Genomic DNA, 26,738 nt, shown 5'->3' with positions numbered 1-26,738 from the left:
AAAACTTGTCAAGTTGTAAATATAGTGAAGATTTCTATAAGCAGATGTTTGTTGAACAATTATGGAAGGAGTCTTCAGTGTTAGCATCTTCTGACACATTAGAGCTCCAATAATGTAAGTAATAAGAAGAACTAACTCTTGTTGCAGATGTTTAACTTCAAACAATTCATAAAATATGACGTTATAGATTAATAAATTTAAATTGGTCATTATTTGCAGAAAACCTGCTTCTGCATCCCACAATATTGTTAATTCTTTTCTGATAACAGCACGAATCAAAGTCTTTGTTTCTGCCACATCTTTTAGTCCATGACTCTGCGAGAGAGCCACATGAGTTTGTAACAGACCCGACGATGTGTGTGATGAAGTGCTGCCAGTTTTCCCCACTTTAAATTTCTCACTAGAATGAAAAACAAAACACACAACCGGTAGCCTTAACTCCTTTAATGGATCAGCTTTTGGAAGCATTAAAGTCAAAGGACATGGAAGCAGCCATATAGGGAAAAAAACTCAAACTCAAACGGCAATAATGTAACCATCACAAATCAACCAGCACAATTGACTTTAACGTAAAACAAAGAAAAATGTAGACATGAAGGCGAATCTGGTCTGACATGACGGTGATAAAACTAAGAAAATAAAAAACAATGAATAATTGAAAATTTTAACCAAAGAGTGATCTCTATAGGGGCTTTAACGTAACCAAGAGAACCAAGGTTCTTCATTAGATATGTGCGTTCTACATACACATCAAAAGCTTTTATCCTTTTAGAACAAAAATGCATAGCAAACAGTAAACACAATTACAAAGACATCCTCAATACTGGTGATGAACTTACCAAAAAAAAAAAAAAAGTGAGTGAGCCTGTTAGATGTAAACTCGGAGATTCGGTTAACGACTTATTGCCAACAGGATATTGAACAAGACGCGTTTCAAAGAAAATGACTAGCTTCCACAAATATCAAAAATATCCATCAAATGTTTGTTGTGGCAAGACTTAGAGTTCTACGTGAATGTACACCGTAAAAATCGCAAGTTCAGCATGCGTCGTTTCAATACACCACGTTACAGTCACGTAAGTTAACAAGTTTTTTTTTTTTTTTTTTAAATGTATGCACATTAAAATACTGATGAAGTCATAAATCTTATTTAAAAGGTCAGAAAATTGGGGGGGGGGGGGGGGGTGGTGTCAATCCGAAGTGATTTCAGTGTAGAGGTAAAAAAAAAAAAAAAAAAAAAAAAAAAAAGCTTGGAAACTTTGAAAGTGTGTTAGAAAGATTCCCTTTTGTATGACGAGACATTATAACCTGACATGAGCTAACCGGTTATGAATGTACACTCCTAGATAAATAGGACAAATCTACAGGATGTCCCATAATCCCAGCAAAAAAAAAAAAAAGGTTTGAGTTTATGAGCAATATTTATATGGGACACACTGTGATTTCTTCAGGATTGTCAGTTATCCTTAAGGAGGAATCATAAAGGTTTTACAACAGAGTTCCCCTTTCACAAAATTTCCCACATATATCCCTTTTATAAGAAGTGAAAAACCCCTGAAATAAGCGATGATGTGAAAAAGAGATCACTGGTCTAATAGTGTTATTGCAAATTGCTGAATAAACCTTAAGGGGTTACTGATCACGTTCAGTTTTAAGATTAATATCAGAGAAAATAAATAAGGACCGGAGACATTCATTAGATACGTTACAAAAAATTCATTCTACGATAAAAGACAGTTGGCACATTTTGTTCACTAGTATTTTTTGTGTTGTCCTTAAAATAATTAAAAGAAAAGGTTAGCAAATTTCACATTAATCCAAAGATGATATTACTAAATGAGTCTTAAACAGCTGTATGTGAAAAACGTGGATCTCTCCCTCTCTCACACACACACTCACACTGATGTAGTGCAGTAGCATCCTCAACATCTTGCACAAACACATGATGAGATAATGATGTGAGGATTTCAATCTGGTAGAATGTTTTACACACACACACACACACACACACACACACACACACACACACACACACACACACACACACACACACACACACAGAGAGCGCGACTTCTAGAGCACACCCCCCCCAACACACACCCAGAGCGACTTCTAGAGCACCCACACACACACACACAAAGCGACTTCTAGAGCACCCACACACACCTGAATCCAACCCCATTTAAGTCCCTTTATCTCCATTCATCCCAGCTTTGCTCTTGGTTTGACCAGACAAATGAAGCTCTTGGTCCATTCAGCCACACTTATAAACACACACACACATTTTCGCACAAAACACACACAAAAAAAGGAAGTTAAAAATAAAAAGGTCACTCGTTCTGACTCATGTGTCAGCCTGCTGTGCTGAAGGCTCTAAGCCGCTGGAGCTTGGCTGCTGGATTGACGCTTAGTGTGAGGAAGAGGAGGGAATGAGAAAGAGCGACAGTTGAAGGACAGACTTACTCCTCTCCCATCTGTCTCACTCTCAGTCCGTCTCTCTCTCTCTCCGCCACTCAGCAGGCTCAGGGTCAGATGGAGTGAGGAGCTGCTGCAGTGCGGGGTCAGAGGTCACTGCCTCCTATCCTCCGTCTCTGATCTGGAGAAGGCCATCACCACGTCCTCTGCACCTGATGCGCACACACACACACGACAGAGAGAGGTGAAACTTCTGATATAACCAAGAGCAAATACTATCTCTCACACAGGGAATAAGGTGACACTCCTAAAATAACTGTTCAGGGCAAATCTCACACACTCTCTCTCTCCCTCCCTCCCTCCCTCCCTCACTCACTCACTCACTCACTCACTCACACACAGACAGAGAGGGAGCTTTTACAGCCTTTCAGTTAGAATATCGTCCCACATTTAGAACGCTCCCCTGTACATTCCTCCAAACCGACTCGTTCATCCTACAGACAGATCCGTTCGAATCCACGACACCACATGCTTAAAGCTCACAGTGATTTGGATTGCCGTTTTTCCCCACAGCTGGTTAAGAATAGTAATCGTAATTATAGTATATTTGTTGGATAAATGGTCATACAAGCATATCACCCATTTGTCCTGTATTCTCAATATGGCTGGGCGGTATGTTCCGTTTCCGCGGAATAAGATGTCTACCTTTACAGGTTTTTCTATTCCGTGCATACCATGAAATTTTAATTAGTGGGCGTGGTTAACCTCATAGCCACCTCGTAGCACGCCTGAATCTGAGAACGATTGAGAAGCAGCACATAAGCGTAGATAAGAAGAAAAACATGGAGAAAGACATGCATGCTGATAAAGAAATCCCACAAACCAATCCCGAGCAGGAGGAGGAACTTGTTGTGAAACGAGGTGCGACATCAGCGGTATGGACGTGGTTCGGGTTTACAAAGGCTGACAAAGAGCAAACAAATGTGATTTGCAAACTGTGTCACGCGAATGTAACCGTTAGCCATGCTAGCACGAGGAACTTGTTTTATCATCTAAAAATGAAGCTTTTTGTATTTAATATATAAGCACGTTCATTTTGTTGATTTACCTGAAAAATTATTATTCCGTGATATATACCGCTATCGTGAAATAAAATAAATTATTCCGTGAAACAGATTTTTGGTCATTCCGCCCACCCCTAATTCTCAATCACACTGATATCCGTCACCGATCATGATTTGTCTAATATCTAAGAAAAAAATCATGTGATCTAGTTAACAAGCTGGACTTCTGAGATTAATAGTGAGTTTCATTTTGTTTCTCAGAAGCAGAAAACGTAAAGTACAACATTAACAATTTATCTATTCGTCTAAATTTTTTTCCTAACCTGACAGAATAGTTCAGTAGTGTGCAAAAAAAAGTGATTATATAAAACCTAAATTCTTACATAGATTTTTTACAATACAAAAATGAATGATCAATAAAGACAATCTTTCTGTAGCTTGATATCTGTATATTTAAGTCTTTTGATATCCATCATCGACTACTGCTTTTCAGCTTATGTAGAGATCAACCAGATCAGACACAGGCATGCTACAGGACCTTTATAGTAATAGGGTTTTAGTTAAACCACAGTTCCCCTAGACCAGGGGTCGACAACCCACGGCCCCGGAGCCGCAAGTGGCTCTTTCATCCCTCTGCTGTGGCTCCCTGTAGATTTGGAAAATAAATCTATAATTTAAATTTATTTTAGTTTAGTTAGTTAGTTTAAAAAAAAAAAAAGTAATGCTAAATTCTAAGATTACGATGCTCTTGGAACATTAAATAAAATAAACCGTGTTTAATTTTTTCTGTCGCTCAAAATATGCGTCATAACTGCCGACTTGCGAAATCCGACACACAGAAGCAGACGTATTTTGGGTTCGCTGCAGCCGGCAAGTTCAAATTTTGATGTCATGAATATGAAGAGGACTCAATTAGACATTGAATATTTTATTTGAAAGTGACCTTCAACCCTGTGTCTTTTTTGTTAAGGTTAGTTCAAACTTTTCAAAATATTTTTGTTTGCTTGCAGAAATAAGATTTCGTTTACTCGGTAGCAGTTCATTGATTTCATAAATGCAACACACTACAGTTTTTTTCTATACTTTCCATAAAGGTAAAAAATGATATATGCCGCATTCTCTTCATGTTAGATGTCAAAATGTTTTTTGTGGCTCCCTGTGTTTTTTTGTTTTTTTTTCTGTGGGAAATGGGTCCAAATGGCTCTTTGAGTGTTTGAGGTTGCCGACCCCTGATCTAGACTGTTCAGTAATGTATATGAGCTACAGTATACGGTGCTGGTCACAATCAGAGAGAGAAAAAAATAGACAGCATTTAACCGAGACGATATAGACGAATCCATCCATCCATCGGCGTGCGCATGAACACGCAGACCTTTCAGTCGTGTTGCTTATGTACTGCTACAACACAGGGGCTTCTACAGTCATCCTGCACCAATAAGGAGACTCCGTTGGAAACTAAAAACCTTCATGGTGAATTTCACCTCCCTAAATAAGATACTGAAAGGTAATTTTTGCTTCATTTGGAGCCAGCTGGGTAAAACATGACAAATCATGAAGCACTTGTGATTTCAGTCAGGTATCAGTCCAGACTTACAGAGGTGAGTGCTAATCAATTCAAATCCCACATCACAGATTCAGTCAATCCTCAGACAACAAACTCAGACTGGCAGCCTGGCAACAGGATGTGTGCTTCCAGCTGTTCAAATAGAAACAAACAATTTTATTAAATAATCAGCACAAATTTGAAACGCCTCTTGAGCTCCCGAATGTTATTCTAGACAGCATGCGTGTCTGAAGGTTAAGAAGCATGATGGTTATAAGAGAAGTGCTCTCGTATACTTTCAGATTTCCACGGCAGCCGTCTGCTGATTCGTCTTTGTCAGCAGCACGATAAAGCGGCTGCGCTGCACTTGGTGCCAAGTCTGGAAAAAAAAAAATGACCCAAAACTCTCTCTGTTCCCAAAAGAAAAGTGCTGCTGCCAAAAGAGATTCAATAACCTGAATTTTGGCCAAAGAAATTAACTGAATGTGCATATTACATACTGGGACGTGACAATCCATGAGTGCTTTCTAATTAGGTCAGTGTTCTTCAGTGTGGGTGTACAATCTGCACAAAATAAATACTTTGGGGAAAAAATGTCTACAGGTCCCTTTTTGATACCTTTAATGTGAAGTAGCTGGTCATAAGTAGCTGGTCTGATCTGACTTAGAATTCTGTAGCTTTGTATCAGTGAGCATTTGCAGGTAGGAGAACATGGAGTACAAGGTGTGTGCATCATAAATGAAGATGACGTGTTCAAGTTCTGGATAAAGTTATCCTGAAATGGAAAATTTGCATTATTTTTTCTTTCTATTTCTCCCCAATTAGGTCCCCTTCCAAATCCGACCTACCAGGCAGATCAGCCATTCATGTTACATCCATTAACAGTAAAATGACTTTACTGCAGAGATGCAAAAACAGGTCTGTTTCTGTGTCACAGGCCACCATAACACTCAGGGGAGCAGGTCATCCGCGTTCTTCCAAATACAGAGAGCACAGCTTGTTTAACTCTCAGGATCTCAGTCATAATTGTGGCATTGTTGGGATTCAATCTTCCACCTGTCTGAATGTGAAGCAGACATTCGTAATCGTGTAAAAGCTGACTTTGGTCTGATCTTCTGCCTCCTATTAAACTTCTGATTTAAACTTCACACTAGAAAGAAAGTGCTATTTGCCCACTTTTGCATACATGATCTCACAGACTTCCCACCCAGAGAGCATGGATGGATGTGACATCAATGAAATTTAAATTCACAACCCCTCAGTGATTAGAGCTTATCAGCTTCACTACTAAGGAACTTGCAATATTTTTAAAGGCTTAAGACATGCTTAAGATAAAAAATAAAAACAAACACAAAACTACAGAAGGATGGAAAACATTTCTGAGAAAATTGCATGAACGTTTATCCAGACGAGTCTGATACGAAAAGAAACGAATCACTGCCAGAAGCTAATTCTTATTTTACAAAACTGTGCCATTTCTATGTTGAAATTAATTATCTTTTCAACATAATCTCCAGGTTCTCTCACAGCACCCCATTGCTGCGTTCCCTCCACTGGCTCCCTGCAGCTATCAACATCAGATCTCAAACACAGACGCTGGCTTGTTTACAAAGCCAAATAGCACCAAATACCGACCTGTAGGAACTTATGAAACTACATGAGTGCGTGACGTGACATTACAGCTAAGTACGGTGACCCATACTCAGAATTCGATCTCTGCATTCGTTCTCTGCACACCGTGAACACACACCCGGAGCAGTGTGCATATTTATGCTTCATAAATATTATGAATATATAGTCCATTTATATAGTCCATTTATGCTTCAGCGCACAGGGAGCAGTTTTTTGGGTTTTTTTTGTTGGGGAGAGATGATGTTGGGTGGAGTTTCGGTGCCTTGCTCAAAGGCACCTCAGTCGTGGGATTGCCAGCCCATAATGTACCTTATTCCCACAAGGAAGACGTGCATCAAGACTTTCTACTGACACCAAGAAACACCGCTTCACAAAGCACAAACGGTTGTCAATCAAAAATGTTTAAAATATTAACCCACGTCCAGACATCCCTTAGATCACTCCCAGTAAATATAGCTGGCTGCTGGACAGTGTTTAATCACGTTACTTTTTGTTTTCTCTGTTCCATACTTTGTCAGATATTTAATAAATCACACAATTTAGATGTCACACAAACATTTTATATATTTTACACACTAGTTAAAAAAAAAAATACATTTTGGACTTATTGGTGATTCGTACATATCCTGGACTATAATGGGATTAAATGAAGGTTGTAACATAACCAAGTCAACATCTATGTCTGGATGTAATTTGTTACTTGACAAGCTCAGAAAGACTTTATTAAAAAGCAGGGTTAGAACTGAAAACGTCTCTAGCCGCTAGACAGATTACAAGCCACCTTTTAAGTGGTTCTTCTGAGAGAAAATGTGCCTTTGTTTCTCTACACTTCTTCTATAAAAAGAGCAACACTGGTAACACTGCCTGGTTTGATGAATCTAATTATATGCACAAAAATAAGTAGGGCACACTATCAAACACACGAGTACCCGCCGGACTGTGGACGGGTGCACACATGTTCGAGGGGGTGGAGGCCTGTTCTTGTTCCTGCGAGGTTAGTGCTTGGCACAGAACGACAGATTTGGCTGTCGGCTCAGCCCAAATCACAGCAATCATTAGAAAGTCTCTTCACATGACCTAAACCTAATAAGCAGGGATGCAGGCAGAGGAAGGTCCTTTTATGTCTGCTCACCCTGTCTTTCATCCCTCCCTTCCATTCAGATCACACAGAGATCGCTTATGAGGTATGACAGTGCTCGGTACGTTGGCCAGAATCTTTGCTTAAGACCCTCATTAAGCTTTGTTGGAGTTAACTTCAAAAGAAAATGGCACCCTATAATAGAAGTAAGGGTTAGTTTGTGCCTGTTGTAGCTAATGCGGTACAGTGGCTGGGCTGCATTACTGGGAGATTTAGCATACATCATTTTAACCTTTCTGTTTTCAGCTCTCTGTGAGTTTTGCCTTTTAGGGAGATTTGGTAACTGGTAATTTACGAGTGATCGGCATTCATACACGACATGCACCTTTTACTACGGAGCAAATGTGTAATGGACACTTTTATAAATCTGGAAGAAAACCTACTAAAATATTTACACACAACTTTATTAAATGATCTAAATGGCCGAAAGTATCCGGACACTTCTCCATCGCGGTCATGTGCACTTTTTGAACATCCCACTCCGAATCCATACACAACATTTGCAGCAGTTTCCGTGTTTCTGGGAAGGTTTTTAATTAGATGTTGGAGTGTAACTGTGTGGATTTGTGAGGTCAGGCACTGAAGTCGGGTGAGGAGGCCTGTGTTCTAATTCATCCCAAAGGAGTTCATTAGGTACGAGGTCAGGGCTCTCGAGCTCTTTTCGATCTTGGTAAACCATGTCTTTATGGAGCTCTCTTTGTGCACATGGGTATCGTCATGCTGGAACATGTTTGGGCCTCTTCGTTCCAGTGATACTACAGCATACAATGGCATCCTTCACAACTTTGCGGAAGGCCCACATGTAGGAGTCGTCAGGTGTGCACATGTTTTTGGCCACATATTCAAACACATGAAAGAATCTTTCAGTTTATTCAAGCATTTATTCATGTAAACGTGACCTACAGCCTTAATTTCTGGAATCAGTTCATCAGTTATCAAACCGCAGCACTGATCTCCTGGTGACATATAAAGCAACGATTCACACACACTTTTAATCTTTCGGTTCGTAGGTCATGCTGTAGCGTCTTGTTCGTATGTGTGAATCCTACATCAAAGTGAATCAGTTCGCCTTGGGACCTACAGCAGAAACTCTGGTCTGGTTGGTTCTGTGATTATAAATTCTGTCTGCTTCTTCTTTTTCCTCCTCTAATTTCAATGCTTAATATAGGGCGTAAAGACTTTAGACGGTTCAGATTACTATGCAGCTGAAGAAATCAATATTTACTGCAAGCTGTAGAGAAACACAAAAGGCTGCTGAAATGTTCAGAAAAAAAAAAAGAAAAGAAAAGGAGAATTCAAGGACACACTGTACCTCTATCCTCATGGGATCTGAACCATGCCGCAAAGCATGAAAGGACGGATTTCTCATATAAGCTCTATTATAACGACAACGTTTCCTGAATATAATTAGATCTGACCTCTGTGTGCATAGTGAGATTTTTTTCTTTTCACTATTGAGCTCAATCGTGCACTGTAATTTCCTCCTGGGGGTAAAAAAAACCCAAAAAAAAAAACAAAACAGCAGGATAAATGTAATAAAACACATGCATCACAACTGTGCGCTTTAAGCTCTTTTTTAATTTGGTTTGTTTACAGGACCTGAGTCATTGCAACTCAAGGACCTGACATTTTTAACAAGGTAGGTGAAAGAAGGGGTGCATTAATGAATCTATAATGAGACCCACTTCTGTTTTGTATCATCTGGATACATAGAGTTCACTGAACTTTCATACAACAGGCCCTACGAGGAGCTACGCTGTATTGCATCCTACTCACTTCTAACACTTCCTCATCAGCACCTGAGAGAAAAGAGAAAACCTGTTTTATTCTGATTCAAAAGCTAGGCTTCAGAAATTTATTAAAATGATCTGTGAGTGTGTGTGGGGGGTGTTCAATTGTAAAACATCTCAAGATTTAGAAATTATTTTAGTTTAGTTTAGATTCCCATCAATGATGAATGCGATTTTATCAGTAAGTGTAACTCCTGCATCATGATGATTGAGTAACATAACTTATGCTTGCACAAGGACTTGAGAGGTCACACACACACACACACACACACACACACACACACACACACACACACACACACACACACACACACACACACACACACACGAGGTGAAGTGCATGTGAATAAATGTAGTGTATGCATTGGCTGAGCTTCACTTGTCCATGCCCCTTCCTCTAAAACACGTCGAGTCACAGACACAGCAGCGATCGTGGCACGGACGTCAGGACCCTGCAGAGCTGTTGCCTAGCAACAGCTCCGGATCGGATTGCATCACCACCCGGCAGGTTGCAAGCGCCTATGAACAAACAGCTGCTACCTGCTCCATCTATCAGCCCTTTCTGTCTCTATCTGCCACCTCTCTCAATTAAATTATCGCCTTATCTACCTATTATTAGAACTTTTTCTCCTCATTAACTTTCAACAACCTCTTTCAACCTCTAGCATACAGTAACAATTAATTTCTAACATATCACAGTCCTCTGAATGTCTCTTTCATTTCACTAAACCCACTTCGCAATAATTATAACCTAACCTCCAGCTCATTTACGCTGGATAGTTTTACAGAATTCTTAATTATTTATTTTTGCAGAGACACCGGCACAATCTCTTTCCTAAATTCAGGTGAATTAATAATTACAACGCAGCATTGATGACTGGACAGGAATAAGAGACTCTGGGTATCGCTACAGTAGCTGATAGTATCAGAACAGCACAGCCAGGATTAGACAGCCATTTCAGGAAGCATGACGGAGTGAGGCGAGGAGGGATAAATCATGCTCAGGGAGTGTGCAGAGTCAACAGACAAGCTCACACACTCCCTCAGATTCATACACACGCAGACCACTAATACCTAAACATGGTTAAATCAAACAAACGTGACTCAAGACCGAGATCTTAGCAAATCTATTGACTTTCACTGATGGATAGAAACAGTCATCGTCAGTCAAACTTGTGTTTTAAAGAAGCCAAAACAGCAAGTCACTCCATCTCAAACAGCTAATCATTATATTAACATTGTTCTAGGATTAGAACTCATAATGAGATATTAGGAGTAAGCAAACAAGTTGCTTTCCAAATAAAAATAAAAAAGGGCTAAATGAACAGCGCTACGACTGTCCTCCGAACGCAGCGAGAATCTAGAGTCAATAATCAATCATGACCAGAGGATTCATATTGGAAGTCTACATTAATGTGTTTTTTGTGTAGTCTGCACACTGGTCAGACATGTCTGAGTCATAGGATTGCATTTAGTACAGCTACAGTGACCCAGTATAATCTACACAAGATTTATTTACATTCTGAGTTGTTTTCTGGAAAGCATGACTCACGGATTTAGCTGTGAAAAGTCCCAAGGCCTCCTATTGTGTCTCTGTGTTATTAAAAAAGGGGAATTCAGGATTACGCTGTCTGTGAGGCTTATAAAGACTAGCAGTGACGAGTGACAGAGAAGCATTTTGACTCTGGTGGGGTAGAACGTTTAGTTTACAGTAAGACTTATCTTTTATTTCTCAGAGAGACCAGTGCTATGAGGCGTTGTATTGAAAAGCACTGTCTGATAGAGCAGCATGGTCCATGCCAAAAGAGCAGCCACATCGATTTTACACTTGATAAAGCATTGTATGGTATTACACCCTTTAGATATGTGTGTGGCGCTGTGCGGCGGGTGGGGTGTTTAACGTCTAAAGAGTGAGCGTGACGCGACTCTCACACCATGTGCCCGTAATTAACACTCCAGCTTGCCTTCAGTCCTAATGAGACCTGCTTCTCTCCTACAGTCACGCGGCTCCATGGAACCCCGTCCGCTGGGAGCCCCACCTCCCAATGCGGTAGTCATGGAAACCCCTGCTCTGCTCTGCTCTCCGTTGTTCTTTCCATGGGCCCTAGCAGCCTCGCTAAGCTAACACGCTCATTCCAGAGCCAAAGCCTTTGTGCTTTTCTTTTGCGAAGTGTAGCAAAGCCCCTCAACCACGGCACCACACCCGCACCTCATTTCAAGCTCTGTCTCTCTCACTCAGAATAATGAGATGCCTGCAGAATAAAATGTAGACTTGAAAATGAAAATGCATAAAGATATGCATATATTTACTTAATATGCTGACCATCCAACATCTCACAGCTTGCTAATGAGCAGCTTCCAGACCTTCATACATTTTTAACACCTCTATCCTCTACCCATCATGCTCCAGTTCTAAGATTCTGACCAGTTTAATTTAATAAAAAAATAAATTATCTATTAAAATCACAGTGCATAAATTCAATACTCTCACTTATGCTAATTAGGCAATTGAGTTTCTATATTGCTAGTAAACAAAGCAATCTGACAGCTTTTACAATGCAGTTTTCTAGTCAACCTGAGGAACCGTTTTCAGAAACGAGTCTGACAGCTTATACGATAAATAGCTCCCTAATTTCACACTTGTCAGTTTCTGAAAGGAAAAAAAATGTCTAATACAGAAGGCAAAAGCTGAAGAATGTAAAAAATCCTAATTTTCAACTTGCACTCAATAAAATCTCTTTCATAACTGTTTGTTCACTTGAGAGAACAATAGCTGAACAGAGCTGAAAGAGGCATCCCAAGTGGCTGGAGCCCCTGGAGCCCTGGCCTGATCTCACTCACACACACATACACCACACACCCACACACACAATCTCTCTCGCTCACTACCCCCCCCCCACACACACACACTCACTCTCTCACACATTCTCTCTCTCACACACACACACACACTTTAATTTGATCGACAAAAAAACTAGAAGTCTGTACGTAGGTCTCATTAACCACAGAGACACTGCAAATCCACATGATGGCAAATGATCTTTATTCATCGTAAAATAAAGCAAAAGCATCCAGGCACTCAAATACTGCAGAGCCCTAATTTCTCTATATATAGACATGCGGGAACAACACATATCACCACAAACTGACAGAACGTCAATGTTAATTTTCTGCAGTGCCAAAAAAGGACAACTCATCTCGTATACTGAAGCTTTGAACCTCGTTCTTCCTCTGCAGTCACACTGAAAATCAATGCTAAGAGACAAGCAGCGTCCTAAAGGAAGACTCAGTGAGTCCAGACTCACCTCCGCCATTTTAAGCACTGCTTTTATTTAAAGCCACATGCAGATGGACTTCTTTTAATGCCTGTCCTGTTTGACTAAAAGGATGCAGCCATTACTCCTGACTCTGCAGTGAGCTGGCCTTTCATCTTCATGCATTTTATGGCTAATAAATGCATTAGCAAGGTGTAAACATCAGTAATTACCTTAACTGGACATTAAAGAACACTCAGTTACAATAAAACCAATAATTTAAATCGAGCACAAAACCATGAACTGAATTCTTGCTGTTTTGTAAACATGACAGATGACAGATACTTAGGGGCTTTGGGCGCATCAAAACAATAGTGAAAAATTAAAATATATCATCAGACATTATGTTTAAGATAATGTTTAACTAACATCCCTGATTTGTATTTCTGATGCGCTGTTATTACAACTGCAAATAATTACAATAGGACTAATAGATCATTTAACACGAATATTCTTTCTATCTGAAATATAATAAATAGCATATTTCTAGAGCTTGTTTTCTATTTTCAAAAAGAAAAGAAGAAAGAAAAGAAAAATCCCTGCAGCAGGTGGAGTTTAAACTGTTTACTCTTTTACTCCAGAGCGATATTCACACTCTTATTGCATGATGCCCCCTGGTGTTGAATAAGGAAAATTACAATGCATATAAAAAGAGACATTACTATTAAATGTTAGTATTATTCATTTATTTATTTTTATTATAAATAATAAAAAATGTTTTATGTTTATATATATATATATATATAATGTATTTATTATTTTTTTAATTTTTTTCCCTAATGAATGCCAATTCTTCATAAAAAAATTTTATTGTAGTTATTGCTGTTGAATTCTGGAATCTGATTGGTCGGAAGGCGCTAGTTAATTTTCTATAAACCATTGGTCAGAATGTGTGTTTTGAGTTCTGAAAATGAGTTCCATCTGTAAAATTAACAATATATTAACAATTATTGTTTCTATAGTAACAGATCACAGACAAGCTTTGGTTTGTCGGCAAAGTATGGGGTAGCAAAGCACCTGATCTTAAGACTAGCAACAAACAAATTAACAAATGTGTTGTACAAAGGATCATGTAATAATTATATAATAATATAACAGTTAACGTTGTGACGTTTTTTCGTTAGGAGACGTTTATGGTAGGAGTCTCGGTTGCCTCGAACATGTATAATTTTGATATAATAGCACAGCCGGTCTTGTGTTATTCCTCACATAAGCACAAGTGTGACAGTGCTGGCTGCGAGGCAAATCACATGGTTTTAATATGAATACGCTGAGTTCTACAGTAACAGCTCACTCAATGGGATTTGCATGGAGGACGGTCCAGATAAACAGATGTAAATGCATAACTGTCGATAGGTCAGAAAATCTTTGTTCATCATGTTTGTAAGGAGTGTCAAGTGTTAGTGCTATGTAACAGACAGAGGTAAAGATATAAGGTTTCAAACTGAGGAAAGTCTTCACAAAGGAGAGCTTTAGTACATCTGGATTCAGAGTGATCTTACAAGCTGCGTTTTTTGGTTTTATTAATTGGAAGAAAGAAAAAAATGTGGAGAGAGAGAGAGAGAGAGCGAGAGATACTGTTAAAAGAGTGCCTGTTTATAGCTTCTATAGTGTAAGTTATAACATTAACTAACTTGTAACTTCAATTTAATACGATTGTTTTTATTTGCCTATATGGTCAATACAGTGTCACAGTAGTAACAACTGGACAAATATGTATTGTTGTGGTAGTAAAAATTGGCCACAATGCTGTCTTTCCTTCAGCTATTATTAATTAGAAAGCAAACAAATAACTCTTGAAGAGACTAAATGAATACATGTGTAATACAAGTGTAATAACCAAGCCGCATCATTAAGCAGCTTTGCTCTACACCCGCAGGCGGTGTGTCTGACGGAGGCTAGCTGGTGTTCGGTGAATGCTTACCCTGGTCTATATTGTGCTGTGGCAGCTGGCTCATCTGACTGTGCACCACGCCTGCATAGTTCCGCAGGAACGCTTCCTCGCTCGGCGTCAGCTGCAAGTGAACGACATGCAATGTAGAGGATTAAGAAGAGATGCCTAGAGTCTTTGTGGTGCAAAGAAAATGTCTGTTTGTTAACTAAAGTAAAGCTCATACTTACATTTGAACCCATCTTCTTCAACATGAGGAGCACTCGCACCTTCTGCTGAATGTACATCTCCTCAGGAGACTTGCCAGGGGCCTCCTCCCGGTTCATCCCCCCTGGTCCTGAAGCACCACTGAAATAATAATAATAATATTTAAGGTTAAAGACATAAGGTGTCCATAACCATGGGAGATTATTATCAGGAATTCCCATCAGATAAACAGCAAGTTTGTTGCCATGCACAACTTTTCAACTATTCCTGACAAGATGATATTTGGGTGGTGCAACATTCTCAGAACACCATGCAAGTGTACCATTTCAATTTCCCCTACTCTGATCCACACAGATTTTCTGGTAGCTAACAGGTCACGCGATACTGCTGCTTAATAATGAGTGGCTCCTGAAGTTGCTGAGCAAAAAAGCCCAAGCCCTTACTGCCTAAAAATACAGAGGTTCCTGAATTCACGGGTCACCAAGACGAAGATAACCTGGGAAAAAAAAGTGTGAAGATGTTCACCTTTGGTCTGACCATTGATTTATCTTGAACTGTAGAAAAGAACATCTCCCTGTGGCACAAAAGAAAAGAGAGACTGAGAGTTCCAATCCTTATATCGGTTAGTGGGATGTTATACTGTACGTCCTGGTGTGGAAGGTGTCCCTAATAAACTAGCAATTTTAATGTATAACAAGTATTTATTAGTCTACTAGCATGGCAAAGATACCAAATGATCCTTAAAAATAAACGCAATCTGTTATATTCCTTATCGAATGTGTTTGAATAGATGTTAAAGGAAGTGCAGACTGCAAATAAACCAGGATCTTCCACCTTTTGACAGACACAAATGGAGGAAGGATGTCCATACGGACAAACGTATACACCGTGATGGAAGCCAAAGACACCTTAAAAAAATCACGGCGCAGGAGCAAACTTAATGTATATTTAATACAGGTTTCTTTGAGTTCTCTGATTCGCCAGCTCCCACTCTCACCCCCTACCTGCCTCACTTACTCGCTCGCTCGCTCACTAATGGCCTAGTTCTACAGCCAGACTCCCTGCCTAGCGCTTTTAACAACACAAAAGCAAAGAAGGAATGCAAATTACAGCAAAAAAAAAAAAGGTTCGTGCCTGACAGGTGATCTATCCTACCACCAATATCCTTGTCAGCTTTTATTCAAAACCTCTCAAGCTGAAGCCGTGAAACACACTTTTCATTTAATCACATAATGACCAAACAAAGTAGCAGCCTTCGGTCACGAACCTGACGATTCAGACCGTTTCCATGCAAAAGAACTGGTGAAAAAAAGAGAGTGGCGGAGAGAAAAAACATCCAGCTGCAAATGTATGTATTTGTTGAAAAATCCACGGCCTACGACCTACAGCCTTTTATCTGTTCAAACACTCTGTAATGCATGTTGAAAGGCTGTGAGATCTTATGTTAGATTGAAAAGATGGTGCATCCCCTGTCTCTTCACTACATACCACATGAAGACAATCACACATCCTGCTTGCTGGAAATGACAGTAACTCGTGTCTCCTAATCAACGACTTTACGCTTCGGTTGTTCCTTGGGGCAAAACATGTTTTTTATAAAAGCGTTCATTTTCTTGCTTATAAATGTCAGAAAAAAAAATCCCAGGGAAAAAAAATAAAATAAAAAAATAAAAAAACATCCGCAGGCTCTGTATCCAGATGTCACCAAAGGGCACATCGTCAAAGGGACTGCATCACATTAAAAAAAAATAAAAATCTGCTCTCATCTCTGGCATTTTATAGGCAGGAGTGGGGGATGATGAATGCTGGCACGAAGAGTGAATGCAAGAGAGAGCGAGAGAGCGAGAGAGAGAGAGATGAAAGGAAGAGAGGGACCGACGTGTCATCTTTGCACCGCTGAGACACTGGGTACACCTTCAGGGGGAGGCAGCTCTTCAGAGATTTTCAGTCTCTCTCTCCCTCCCTCTTTCCCTCCTGCTCATTTGATCATGTCTGGGCCCAGCACAAGAGATGAGCCTGACAGATCGGGAGAGACACCAGAGTCTCCTACACTGTGTGCTGAAAACACAATGAGGAAACCGTGCAGTTTCAGAGCGACGCCTTTTCCTCTACTCGTCGTCCGCAGGTCTGTCTGTAAAACCATTCTTTGGGCCGAAAGGAATTTGTAAAGTATACGAGCAGGTAGATGACAAGCATCCATTGTCAAAAAATAATACTAAGGTTGGACAAAACATGGCTATTCATGAATGCACAATAAAAAAATAAAAAATATTTTTTGCATGTATGAAATTCTCCAGAGATAAACAATTAGAAGTCAACACCAGTGGAACTGACACTATAGGTGCATTCCAAATTGCAAATGTATGCACTATTCTATACCGATGTTTAGTAGAAACAGTGTGAGTAGTGTAGTCTGTTCACCCTTAAAATTACAAAAAGAGGAAGATGAAGAATCAGTCACTTCAAGAACCCAAATAATGTGCTAATTCGCACTCAACGTTCATAGATTTTCTTACAAAGAAGGAGGCAATCGCAGCTCTGATGCTGACACCGGATGAGACCCTCTGGGAGACAAGATGTCTTGAAAAATGTCTTTTTAGTAAATCCACGTAGTGTGATTTATTACATATTTTAACGTTTTTAAAATCCACGTATTCTGCTAAAGCTAGCGGAGTCACATTCCTTCCGTTACTAACTTCCTGTTACTAAAAAAATCTTTAGTGTTCCTTTTGAGACTAAACTACCCTTCTGACACTAAATGGAACCAACATGTCTACCATTCAAACTACCATTCATACACAACATGTCTAATCTGTCCTGTTACTAATTTGTATGCTGCGATTACCCTTACAATAAAAACTCTAAAGGTCAAAGGCATGTGGACACCCTGTCGAGTTAGGAGGGTGTTTCAGCCACAACCAAAACGAACAAGTAAAAGCGAGCACATAGCCATGCGATCTCCTCAGACACTCGCAGCAGCCTGAATCGTACTGAAAAGCTCAGCAACCGTAAGTGCTATCATTGTGAAACAAAAGCATATAGGAGCAAAAACATCTCAGCCAAGAAGCACTAACTCAGAGGACTAACTCACAAAGCCTAACATTAGTCTAAATTTCACTTTACTGCAACGCAATATTCAATAACTAGATCAGAACACACTGACCGTTTGAGGAAATTATAGTTAGCTAGCAAGGTTCTGGTTGTCTTTATAAACACACACAGTGATCTTTGCATTGCAAGATTTCGTTCCCTGTTGCTTTATTTATTGCTTTACAAAGATGGTATCGATGTATAGAGAAAAAACAACTGTTCTGGTCAGGGAAGATGATCTGTGCCCTTCTCCTCTCTCACCATCTCACTTCTGAAGCTCTGGATGTCTCCGACAGGCAAAGCAACACCAGACACAGCTAAAGACTGAAGACTAAAGACTGACTCCTGATCTGTGATAAGCAGAAGAAGCTAGAAATTCTGGCTTCTGGAAGAAAAAAAAAGAGATATAAAAAGCTCTACATTATATAAAACCAAAACCTTGTTTAAAAAGATTTATTCTTTTTATTGCAGCACTGATATTCTTAGCACTTGTGAAGAGCACTGGCAGTACGGTGATGTTGTATTCAAAACTTTTCTGACATCTGGTGACATCAGTATGGTTTTTATTCTGATTACAAACTGAAATTATTTTGAAATTCATTAAAAGGATCTTTAGGATTATTGATAAGATAATATCAATAATAATAATAATAATATTACCTATTATAGATAATATTGATTATCTATTTCCACTAGCAAAATAGAAACATAGTATTAAATATAAATAATGAAATTAGTACGATTTTGTCATTAATAAACAAATGAAAGACAAAAGTATATTTAAAAATAGATCTAAAACTATTTTTTAAAGAACAAAAATGTATATGGAGATACATAAAAAAATTATACTAGGGAAGAAAAAAAACAACAACCCAACCCTTTAAATCTAAGAATTTTTAGCAATCTACAATCAAGCTAATTCCAATAATTTTTTTTATATTATTATTATTTTATTACAGTACAACTAAATTTTACATAAAATTTTAAAATAGTTCAAATTCTATGTAATTTATGATTTTAAATAAAATCAGATTTTCATAGTTTTAATTGATAATGTTTTAAAGTACTGTTCAGTTCGAGATTTGTCGGAAAACCTACAGGATCTATATTGTGTAAAAGATTACGTATTGTAGAAATGACCTACGGATTCTCCCAATTCCATAGAACAAGTCACTATGACGCTATGACATGGTCTTGATGTGTATATAATTTGTGACACGGTTCATTCTGAGGAAAAAAGTTAGTCAATTTTACTCGTGCTGAGACGGTTGATCTCAACGGGAGCGATAAAATCCACTTCAATGTGCACCTGAGGAAATCCCCTCTGCACAGCACCAGTAGAAAGCTTGCTGTAATCCTCCCCAATCTTAGGCTCTGAACCTCAGGAATAAGAAATCCATTATACAACAGACGATGAACTCGATGACTTAAAAGCAGTAAAAATTAGGAATGGGTCAAACTTAATCCCTGCACCGTGGTCATGCTTGGGAGTTGAACTGCAATCTTTGAGAGGAAGTCTGTGAAAAGTCAGTTAATACCTGTTTATTGTGATTAATATCACACACTATGGTTTTCCACAAAAGCCGTTTAATCTGGAATGAAGATGAGCTACTGAGCTATAAATATCTAAATGTACCACTAAAAGAGTGCTTTAGCGTTAAAGACAAATAATGACTAAACCTGGAAGCCACAATAGGGTTTATTATTCACATGGCTCATAAAAGACTAAGCTACTGAGATAAATCCCGTTTTGAACCCTATTCGGATTGAATTCGTTTATCACAGGGACGTTGATTTTCTCGGAGATAAACATCAGTCATGCTGACAATAATAAAATGATGCAGGAGTATATTTTTTTTAAGCGGGTTGTATTTTCTCTAGGTCACGTGGCCTTCACAGCTCGGCATCTAAGCGGTCTGGAGTAAAGAGGAAATCCTGGCTCTTATTGCACTTTGGGTTCCAACTACAATTTGAAAATACAAGAAATTATCATCAATAGGTTTACAAGAAGCATCCATTTTTTTTTGTTTCGTGATTCAGAAAGTTTAATATTTGGGTAATGGTCACTGGTACATGTGGTAAAAGATTAAACAAAGCAGATAAATGATCGTTTTTGTTTCGTTTTTTTTTTTCAACATAAGATACGTATTTTTGTATCATATTAATCTTTATATTATTCTTTATATTAACCTTTTGTCTTATGTAAAGCTGCTTTGGGACAATGTCATTTGTTAAAAGCACTATACAAATACATTTGCATTGAATTGAACTGAATGTATATGAAATAATACAAAAATTACACAAAACTGAAACATCCTAAACACTGGACATTTTTGGAACTCTAAGGAAATCGCCTCGATTTGCCTCGTCAAGCGATTATTAAAAGTACATCTGTTACAGAGTAAGCCCCGGTAAGCCGAGACCTGTACTCATTAAGTGCACTGTAGCCTTGAGTATTCAGTCAGTGCAATGTGAGAAGGTCTTGCATGTGAGAGGGTCACGAAGGACATTAGTCCTGCAACCCTGTAACTTGCTCACCTGATCGTACTGCCAAAGCATTCAGTACTTTCAGTAACACTGCTGACGCTGAGACCTAAAGGTGAACTCCTTTAAATCTCGTAATCATTATACTTCTTACAATCCACTGTTAACATTAAAAAAGAGAGCTTTCGATCATACGACTTTGTGACCGCAAGGTCATGATTTCAAATCGCAGGTCCACCAAGCTGCCACTGCCGGGCCCCTGAACAAGGCCCTTAATCCTCAAATGCTCGGTTGTTTAAATTGAAATAAAAAAAATAATAAAAAATTTAAGTCACTCTGGATAAGAGTTTCTGCTAAATGCCGTAAATGTAAAACTATTAATGCATCGATATTGACAATGGAGTGACTAAAAAAAATCACGAGTGGTCACTACAAGGCATGCAAAGGTTCTTGCTGAGATTGGGGCTGGGGTTCTGTCACTAATCCACAAAATTAAACTGCAGCATGGGAATAATGGCTAAAATACAAAAAAAAAATAATTCTAAACTATATTTGTAAATGATGATCCGTACAATTTACAATAATACCTTGTAAAGGTGGAACTACGTTTTCAGAAGGAACCAGAATAACTTGCTCCTCTGTTCAGATAATGAATAAGAAGATTTAGCTACATCTAAAAACACACATTTCTCAAGCTAATGCTCGTATTGTTTCAATTTGCCTTACAAAACACTTAACAGTTTACAAATTCGTATAATAGGTCTGTATAAAAATTGACTGTATTATCAGTTACTAAGCTCATTTATAGTAGAGCATCTTAAAAGGTAGACAGTTAGCTAGCATTAATCTAATGGTGGTTCATCCATAGCATTGCCTTGTGTTACATGACTCTCTCTGAGCGAAAAGCAATACAAATGGCTGACAGGAGACGCCGGTAAACAAAGAAGAACTCCAGTCTGTAACACTGTTTTCTAAACAGGTTTCCTCCACCACAGACACATTTTCAATGGTATTTGTACAAGAAAGACATCTTTTAAAAATAAACTATTGCATCTTTAAGGGAAAGAAAAAAAGAAGAAAATTCCCTTATGGACAGCTTCGATTTATTTTTATTTTTATATTTTTATGCAACTGAGCAATTGAGGATTAAGGGCCTTGCATAAGAGCCCAGCACCGGTAGCTCAGTGTAGGACATTAAGCAAAAAATTTCCACAGTAACATTTAGACTTATGACTTCATCAAGGAAAAGCTCATGGAGAAATAAAATACGAAGGATTTTTTAAAAAAAAAATTATTTATAACAAAGCCCAGTTTTATTCAATGGGAGGTTTAATGCTGAAAAACCTCATCCTGACATAGCATAAAAATAAATAAAAGGAAAGTGTTACAGGACGGAAGCGAAGGTCACACATCCTGAAAAACTAATCATGCGCTTGTAAGTAAATCTGTCAGCAGCTAAAGCGTGCCAGCTCTGCTGGAACAGCTGGGAAAGCCACACACTCCTACACGGTGGCAGTGGAGAAACGGTACTGATCGGTTTGTTTTGAAAGCAGCAAAAAAAATGCTCATGTAGCAAGAAAACAAACATTCAACATTTAATATCGGTGTTAAAGAAGCAATAGATTTAAAAAATAAAATGGACTTAAACTTCATTTAGGACAATGAATCAGGGACAGACGAACATGTTCGCATAACCGTCTGTCAAAATGACACAAACGCTTCACAATCAACAGGTAAATTAATATATTTGGCATTTCTACTTGATTAAAATCGAGATCATTTACTTGGTGTCTGCCTGCAAAGATCAGGAACGCAAACAAACACGGTGGTTAAAAACATTTGCTAACTCATTCAGTGAAAGCCAAAATGGACATCAGAATAATTATCTTAATTTCCATCACATCATCACCAAAACCGAGAAGAGCAGGTAGAGGCAACAGCAGACAAAGTTCTAAAATGTGTAAATGACCTGCTAAAACACCACCACCAATAATACAGAAGGAATACATCCATATGTGTGTGTCCATATTCACACACTTCACTGTACCATATTAATTTTATATATATATATATATATATATATATATATATATATATATATATATATATATATATATATATATATATATTTGTGTCTTATTTTTATTCCATACATTTTATTTTTTTTATTCCCTACTTTAGTCTAATTGTCTATTTTGTATCAAGAATGATCTAGAAAATTTCTAAAAAAAAAATTTTTAATTTCTAAAATTTCTTCAAATAAAAAAACCCATCACTCGTTTTGTTCCAATGTGTAAAAGAGTTTATATTTGCCATTATTTTTTTTTAAACATATCTATCTTTTAGAGGGAACTTCCAAGTCGTGATGCAAAGCAAGCACTGGCTAGTAGAAGCTAGTAGAAGTGTTGAATGTTTGAGAAGGATTTCATTGTAATCTACTGCTTCATGTGTATGTCGCAAAAACAATGGTTGCTGTATATAGAAACAACGATGATGAAGTATGTAGTGAAAATACGACCAAACGGTAGGACGTGAGTCGTTAGCAGTGAACGAATGCGAAACATGACCCTGGAGAAGGATTTACTAAATGCCAAATAATCATAAACTCCCCTCTAGCAGTTTCCAAGTTCCTGTCATGGTCTCCTGTTTAAAATGACATATTGCAACATTATACAGAATATACGGATTATGTAGCATCGTTTTTTTTACTTTTCTTTACTATATAAAAATCTGGACCGCTGATTCACTCATGAATATGAATCTAATCAGTTCAGTGCTCAAAAAAGAAGTATGTTATAAATAAGCAGAGATTTGATTCATTACCTGTTTTATATCTGTGCCAAGTTATGACTTTCTTCAAGATACGACTCATTATTAAAATAAAAGCTGTACAGACAAACTAGTGTGTGTTCTGAAAATATATGGGATATTAATCTGCTCCTCGACCAAAAGACATGAAAAAATATGAGGAGTAATTGCTTTACATGACGGTGTGTCTGGCACTCCATGAATTACAGAATTACAACAGAAACACTACTGGTTTCTGATGAGAGAGAGAGAAAGAGAGAGAGAGAGAGAGAGAGAGAGAGAGAGAGAGAGAGAGAGAGAGAGAGAGAGAGAGAGAGAGAGAGAGCGTTTCATTCTGTCTGTCTGTCTGTCTCTCTCTCGGACAGACAGAATGAAACAAGAGAAAGAGAGAAAGAGAGACGGAGAGAGATTGTCCTGGAAAGAATTAATATCGCTAAAACATCTGGTGTTCATAAAATAAAATAAAGTACACTGTGTAGAACACAAATTAAATTAATAAAATCGAGCTGAACGATGAATGTCAGCTCTCGGTTACTGTGATGTATAAATCAATAAATTTAAACTCATAACACACTCCGGTCAGCAATCAAACATAATTCACAAGTGGGTTCTAGGGTTTATCCAAACACGACTGTACACTCTGATCATACAGAGAATTCAACCGGTATCTGAGACACTTGTTTGGTTCTAAATAATCAAAGCCTAACAATATCAAAAGAAACCCATTTTAAATAACGGTGATACGATTGCATTGTCTTCATGGAAGGAGTCACCAGTGTCAGCGCTTTGTAACGGCCAGTAACTTTAATGTGTCTTCAGGAAAGAGGTCTGTGCTTTTTCTGATTTTATGCAAAAGGACATGTTGTGGGATTATAGGAAATAACTTGTCTTGCAGACGTTCCATAACGTTAATTGGTTAGAGAGAACAAGGTGTTATTAATACATTTAAAATTGTAAAATTTATTAGGAATAAAACACATTGGGAAGTGCTGTTCTAAGATAATAATATATAATATATATAGTTAGTGTAATGCAACGTGATGCAAAGCAGGGTTACTATTAACACCCAGAAGTTTATTATTTTCCGATAAGAGTATGCCTTAAAGTGTTTTTCTTCTCACTTTAGATTTAAGGGGAAAAGATCAATCATGTGGAGGACGTGTGCAGTAGCTTGTAATCAGAGTGAAGATCTAGGTCCTGTAATCAAGCTCAGGATGGTGTAGTAGCTGTGTCTGTCTCAGCTTCACTGCAAAGACATTCAAGTCATAGCATATAAAGTATGTTGGGGAAATGCATGGGGTTTAAGCCTCGCCTAAGCCTGATGCACAATGACAGCCGATCATCACCCCCAGAGACACGGAGGCTGATCCGTGCCACAGTTCCACCTGCCTCAGCTCTGGAGTCCTAAACCGGAGCTACATCCAAATCCCATGTAGGATTGCTGTAAATACATATTACATCATAACCATAATGAATAATGTGTCCAGAGAACTATCTGCTACAGCGTGTGACAGAAAGCCAGCGGAGACCAAATCAAATACAGATGATGATAAGAAGGGAATTAAACTCGAAGCGACGGACTTACAGAAATTAGGCAAAAAGGAAATTATTGCCACAGCAGATTTAATTAAATACGTTTTTTTTCCACAGGATTTAAAATCATATGTTGTGACCATTAATCTGAATGGATTTTTTACTGGAACTGTAAATTTATTTATTATAAATCGTGTTATTAAAAATTGTGTTAACAGTGCACCAACCAAAATGCTTTGTTTAGCTGGAGAAACCTGGGACACAGGGAAACTATGCACAAAATCTCCACAAAGACTGTAACCAGAGGTTCGTACCAAGGATCCTAGAGCTATGAGACATCAATGTGTCAACTATGAGACATCAATGTGTCAAACAATTCTGCTAGTTATATGTGTAAATATTGAACCATCACAGTAAGCGAGTGTGATTTCAATAGAACAAAACATTATAATTACCATCTCAGTACAGCCTTTGTCAAATGATACAAGCATGTTCTCGTTTAAATCCATCCATTTACCATAGCGTTTATCCTACACAGGGTTGCGGTGAGCCTGAAGCCTATCCCAGAAACACAATGTGGGGGACACCATGGACGGGGTCCAGGTTTTATCACAGATCGTAATCATACACACTACAAACAATTGAGACACCCAACGCCTGTCTTTGGATTGGTGGACGGGGAAAACTTTTTGCATGGTGGTGACATGCGTTATTGAACCCGATCTGACATTCATATAATTAATGCCACACTGGTGTAGATTCTGATTTAAGTTCACACACTCGGTCAACCCCAAAACTATCAGGTATCCTGAACAGGTGATCCCCAAACCAAGATCCTCCTTCTCATCCAAACGTGAGCCGCAACCGTAACGTGACAGTCGTGTACATGTCCACAACGGGTTCGAGGGTGTGGGGACACCAAAATAGACTCTGATCAACACTCAGGCACGGTGCTGAGAGACTGGAGTGTTGCATGACAAAACCAGGACATTCCTGATCATTTAGTTCCAGACCAGCCCTATGAGTAATAACTGTATTACTAGGGTCATATTACCAGATCTGAACAAATGAGTGGAGACTGGATAAAAAAAAAATACAAAAAAAACCTGTCCAGTGACCAAGGCAAACCAAACCTGTATAAAATAAACCAAGACTGAGATGAATGCAGACTGGATATAAGATTCAACATAAAACTGCAACTGATTAAAAATAATAACTAAAAATAAAAATGAATAAAATTTAAACTAAAATGAAGAGTCTCAGTGCTGGAAGATTGAGGATGTGGATAAAGAAAGTGCTGCATATCTGTACTACATATCTGTATTTCCTCAACACAAGGGTTTGTTTTTGTTTTTTACTTTAAATAAAACACACAATTCAGTTTTATGGCACTTATCGGACACTGAGTCTGTTAGCTAAGATTTTATTTACTGGTTTAAGCGCGTTAAATGAAATCCAGGTTACTGTGCAGTATTTTACTGAAGCGAGCTCTGTGGTTTCTAACAAAGCCTTCAATGAAGTTCCCATACACTCACTGCTACCGCTAGCTAAGCTAAGCTAAACTAAGCTAAGCTAAGCTAACAGGATCCTCAATGCTAAGGCAATTTACGCTCGCTAGCTACCACTCATTTTAATAACCACATTTAAAACGCGTCAACTTTTGTCACTCACCTCTCCTGGTCCAGGATTTTTTTTATGTCCTTGTTTGCGTGTTATTTAAATGCTAAGTTGTTTCTAAGGAAGCGTCCTGTTCCGGGGTCACATCCCCGACAATCGATGGGAGCTGCGAGTGAAGCCAAAAGTAAGGAGCGAAGACGGTGTGTTTTCTC

The 26,738-nt window shown here is 38.4% G+C and overlaps 1 protein-coding gene across 1 annotated transcript; it reads right to left on the bottom strand.

Annotated features, from left to right (window-relative positions):
- Positions 1-429: 429 nt before the first annotated feature.
- On the bottom strand, positions 430-26,738 carry ctnnbip1 (catenin, beta interacting protein 1). The gene is made up of 4 exons (XM_027170257.2): positions 26,581-26,738; positions 15,018-15,135; positions 14,821-14,911; positions 430-2,627 (listed from the first exon to the last, which is right to left on the bottom strand). The coding sequence occupies exons 2-4, from the start codon at positions 15,111-15,113 to the stop codon at positions 2,569-2,571; spliced, it is 246 nt and encodes an 81-aa protein (XP_027026058.1). The 5' UTR covers positions 15,114-15,135; positions 26,581-26,738; the 3' UTR covers positions 430-2,568.

This window comes from Tachysurus fulvidraco, chromosome 23 (assembly GCF_022655615.1).
Source record: "Tachysurus fulvidraco isolate hzauxx_2018 chromosome 23, HZAU_PFXX_2.0, whole genome shotgun sequence".
Lineage (NCBI taxonomy): Eukaryota > Metazoa > Chordata > Actinopteri > Siluriformes > Bagridae > Tachysurus > Tachysurus fulvidraco.
This window is presented reverse-complemented; position numbering and strand designations above follow the sequence as displayed.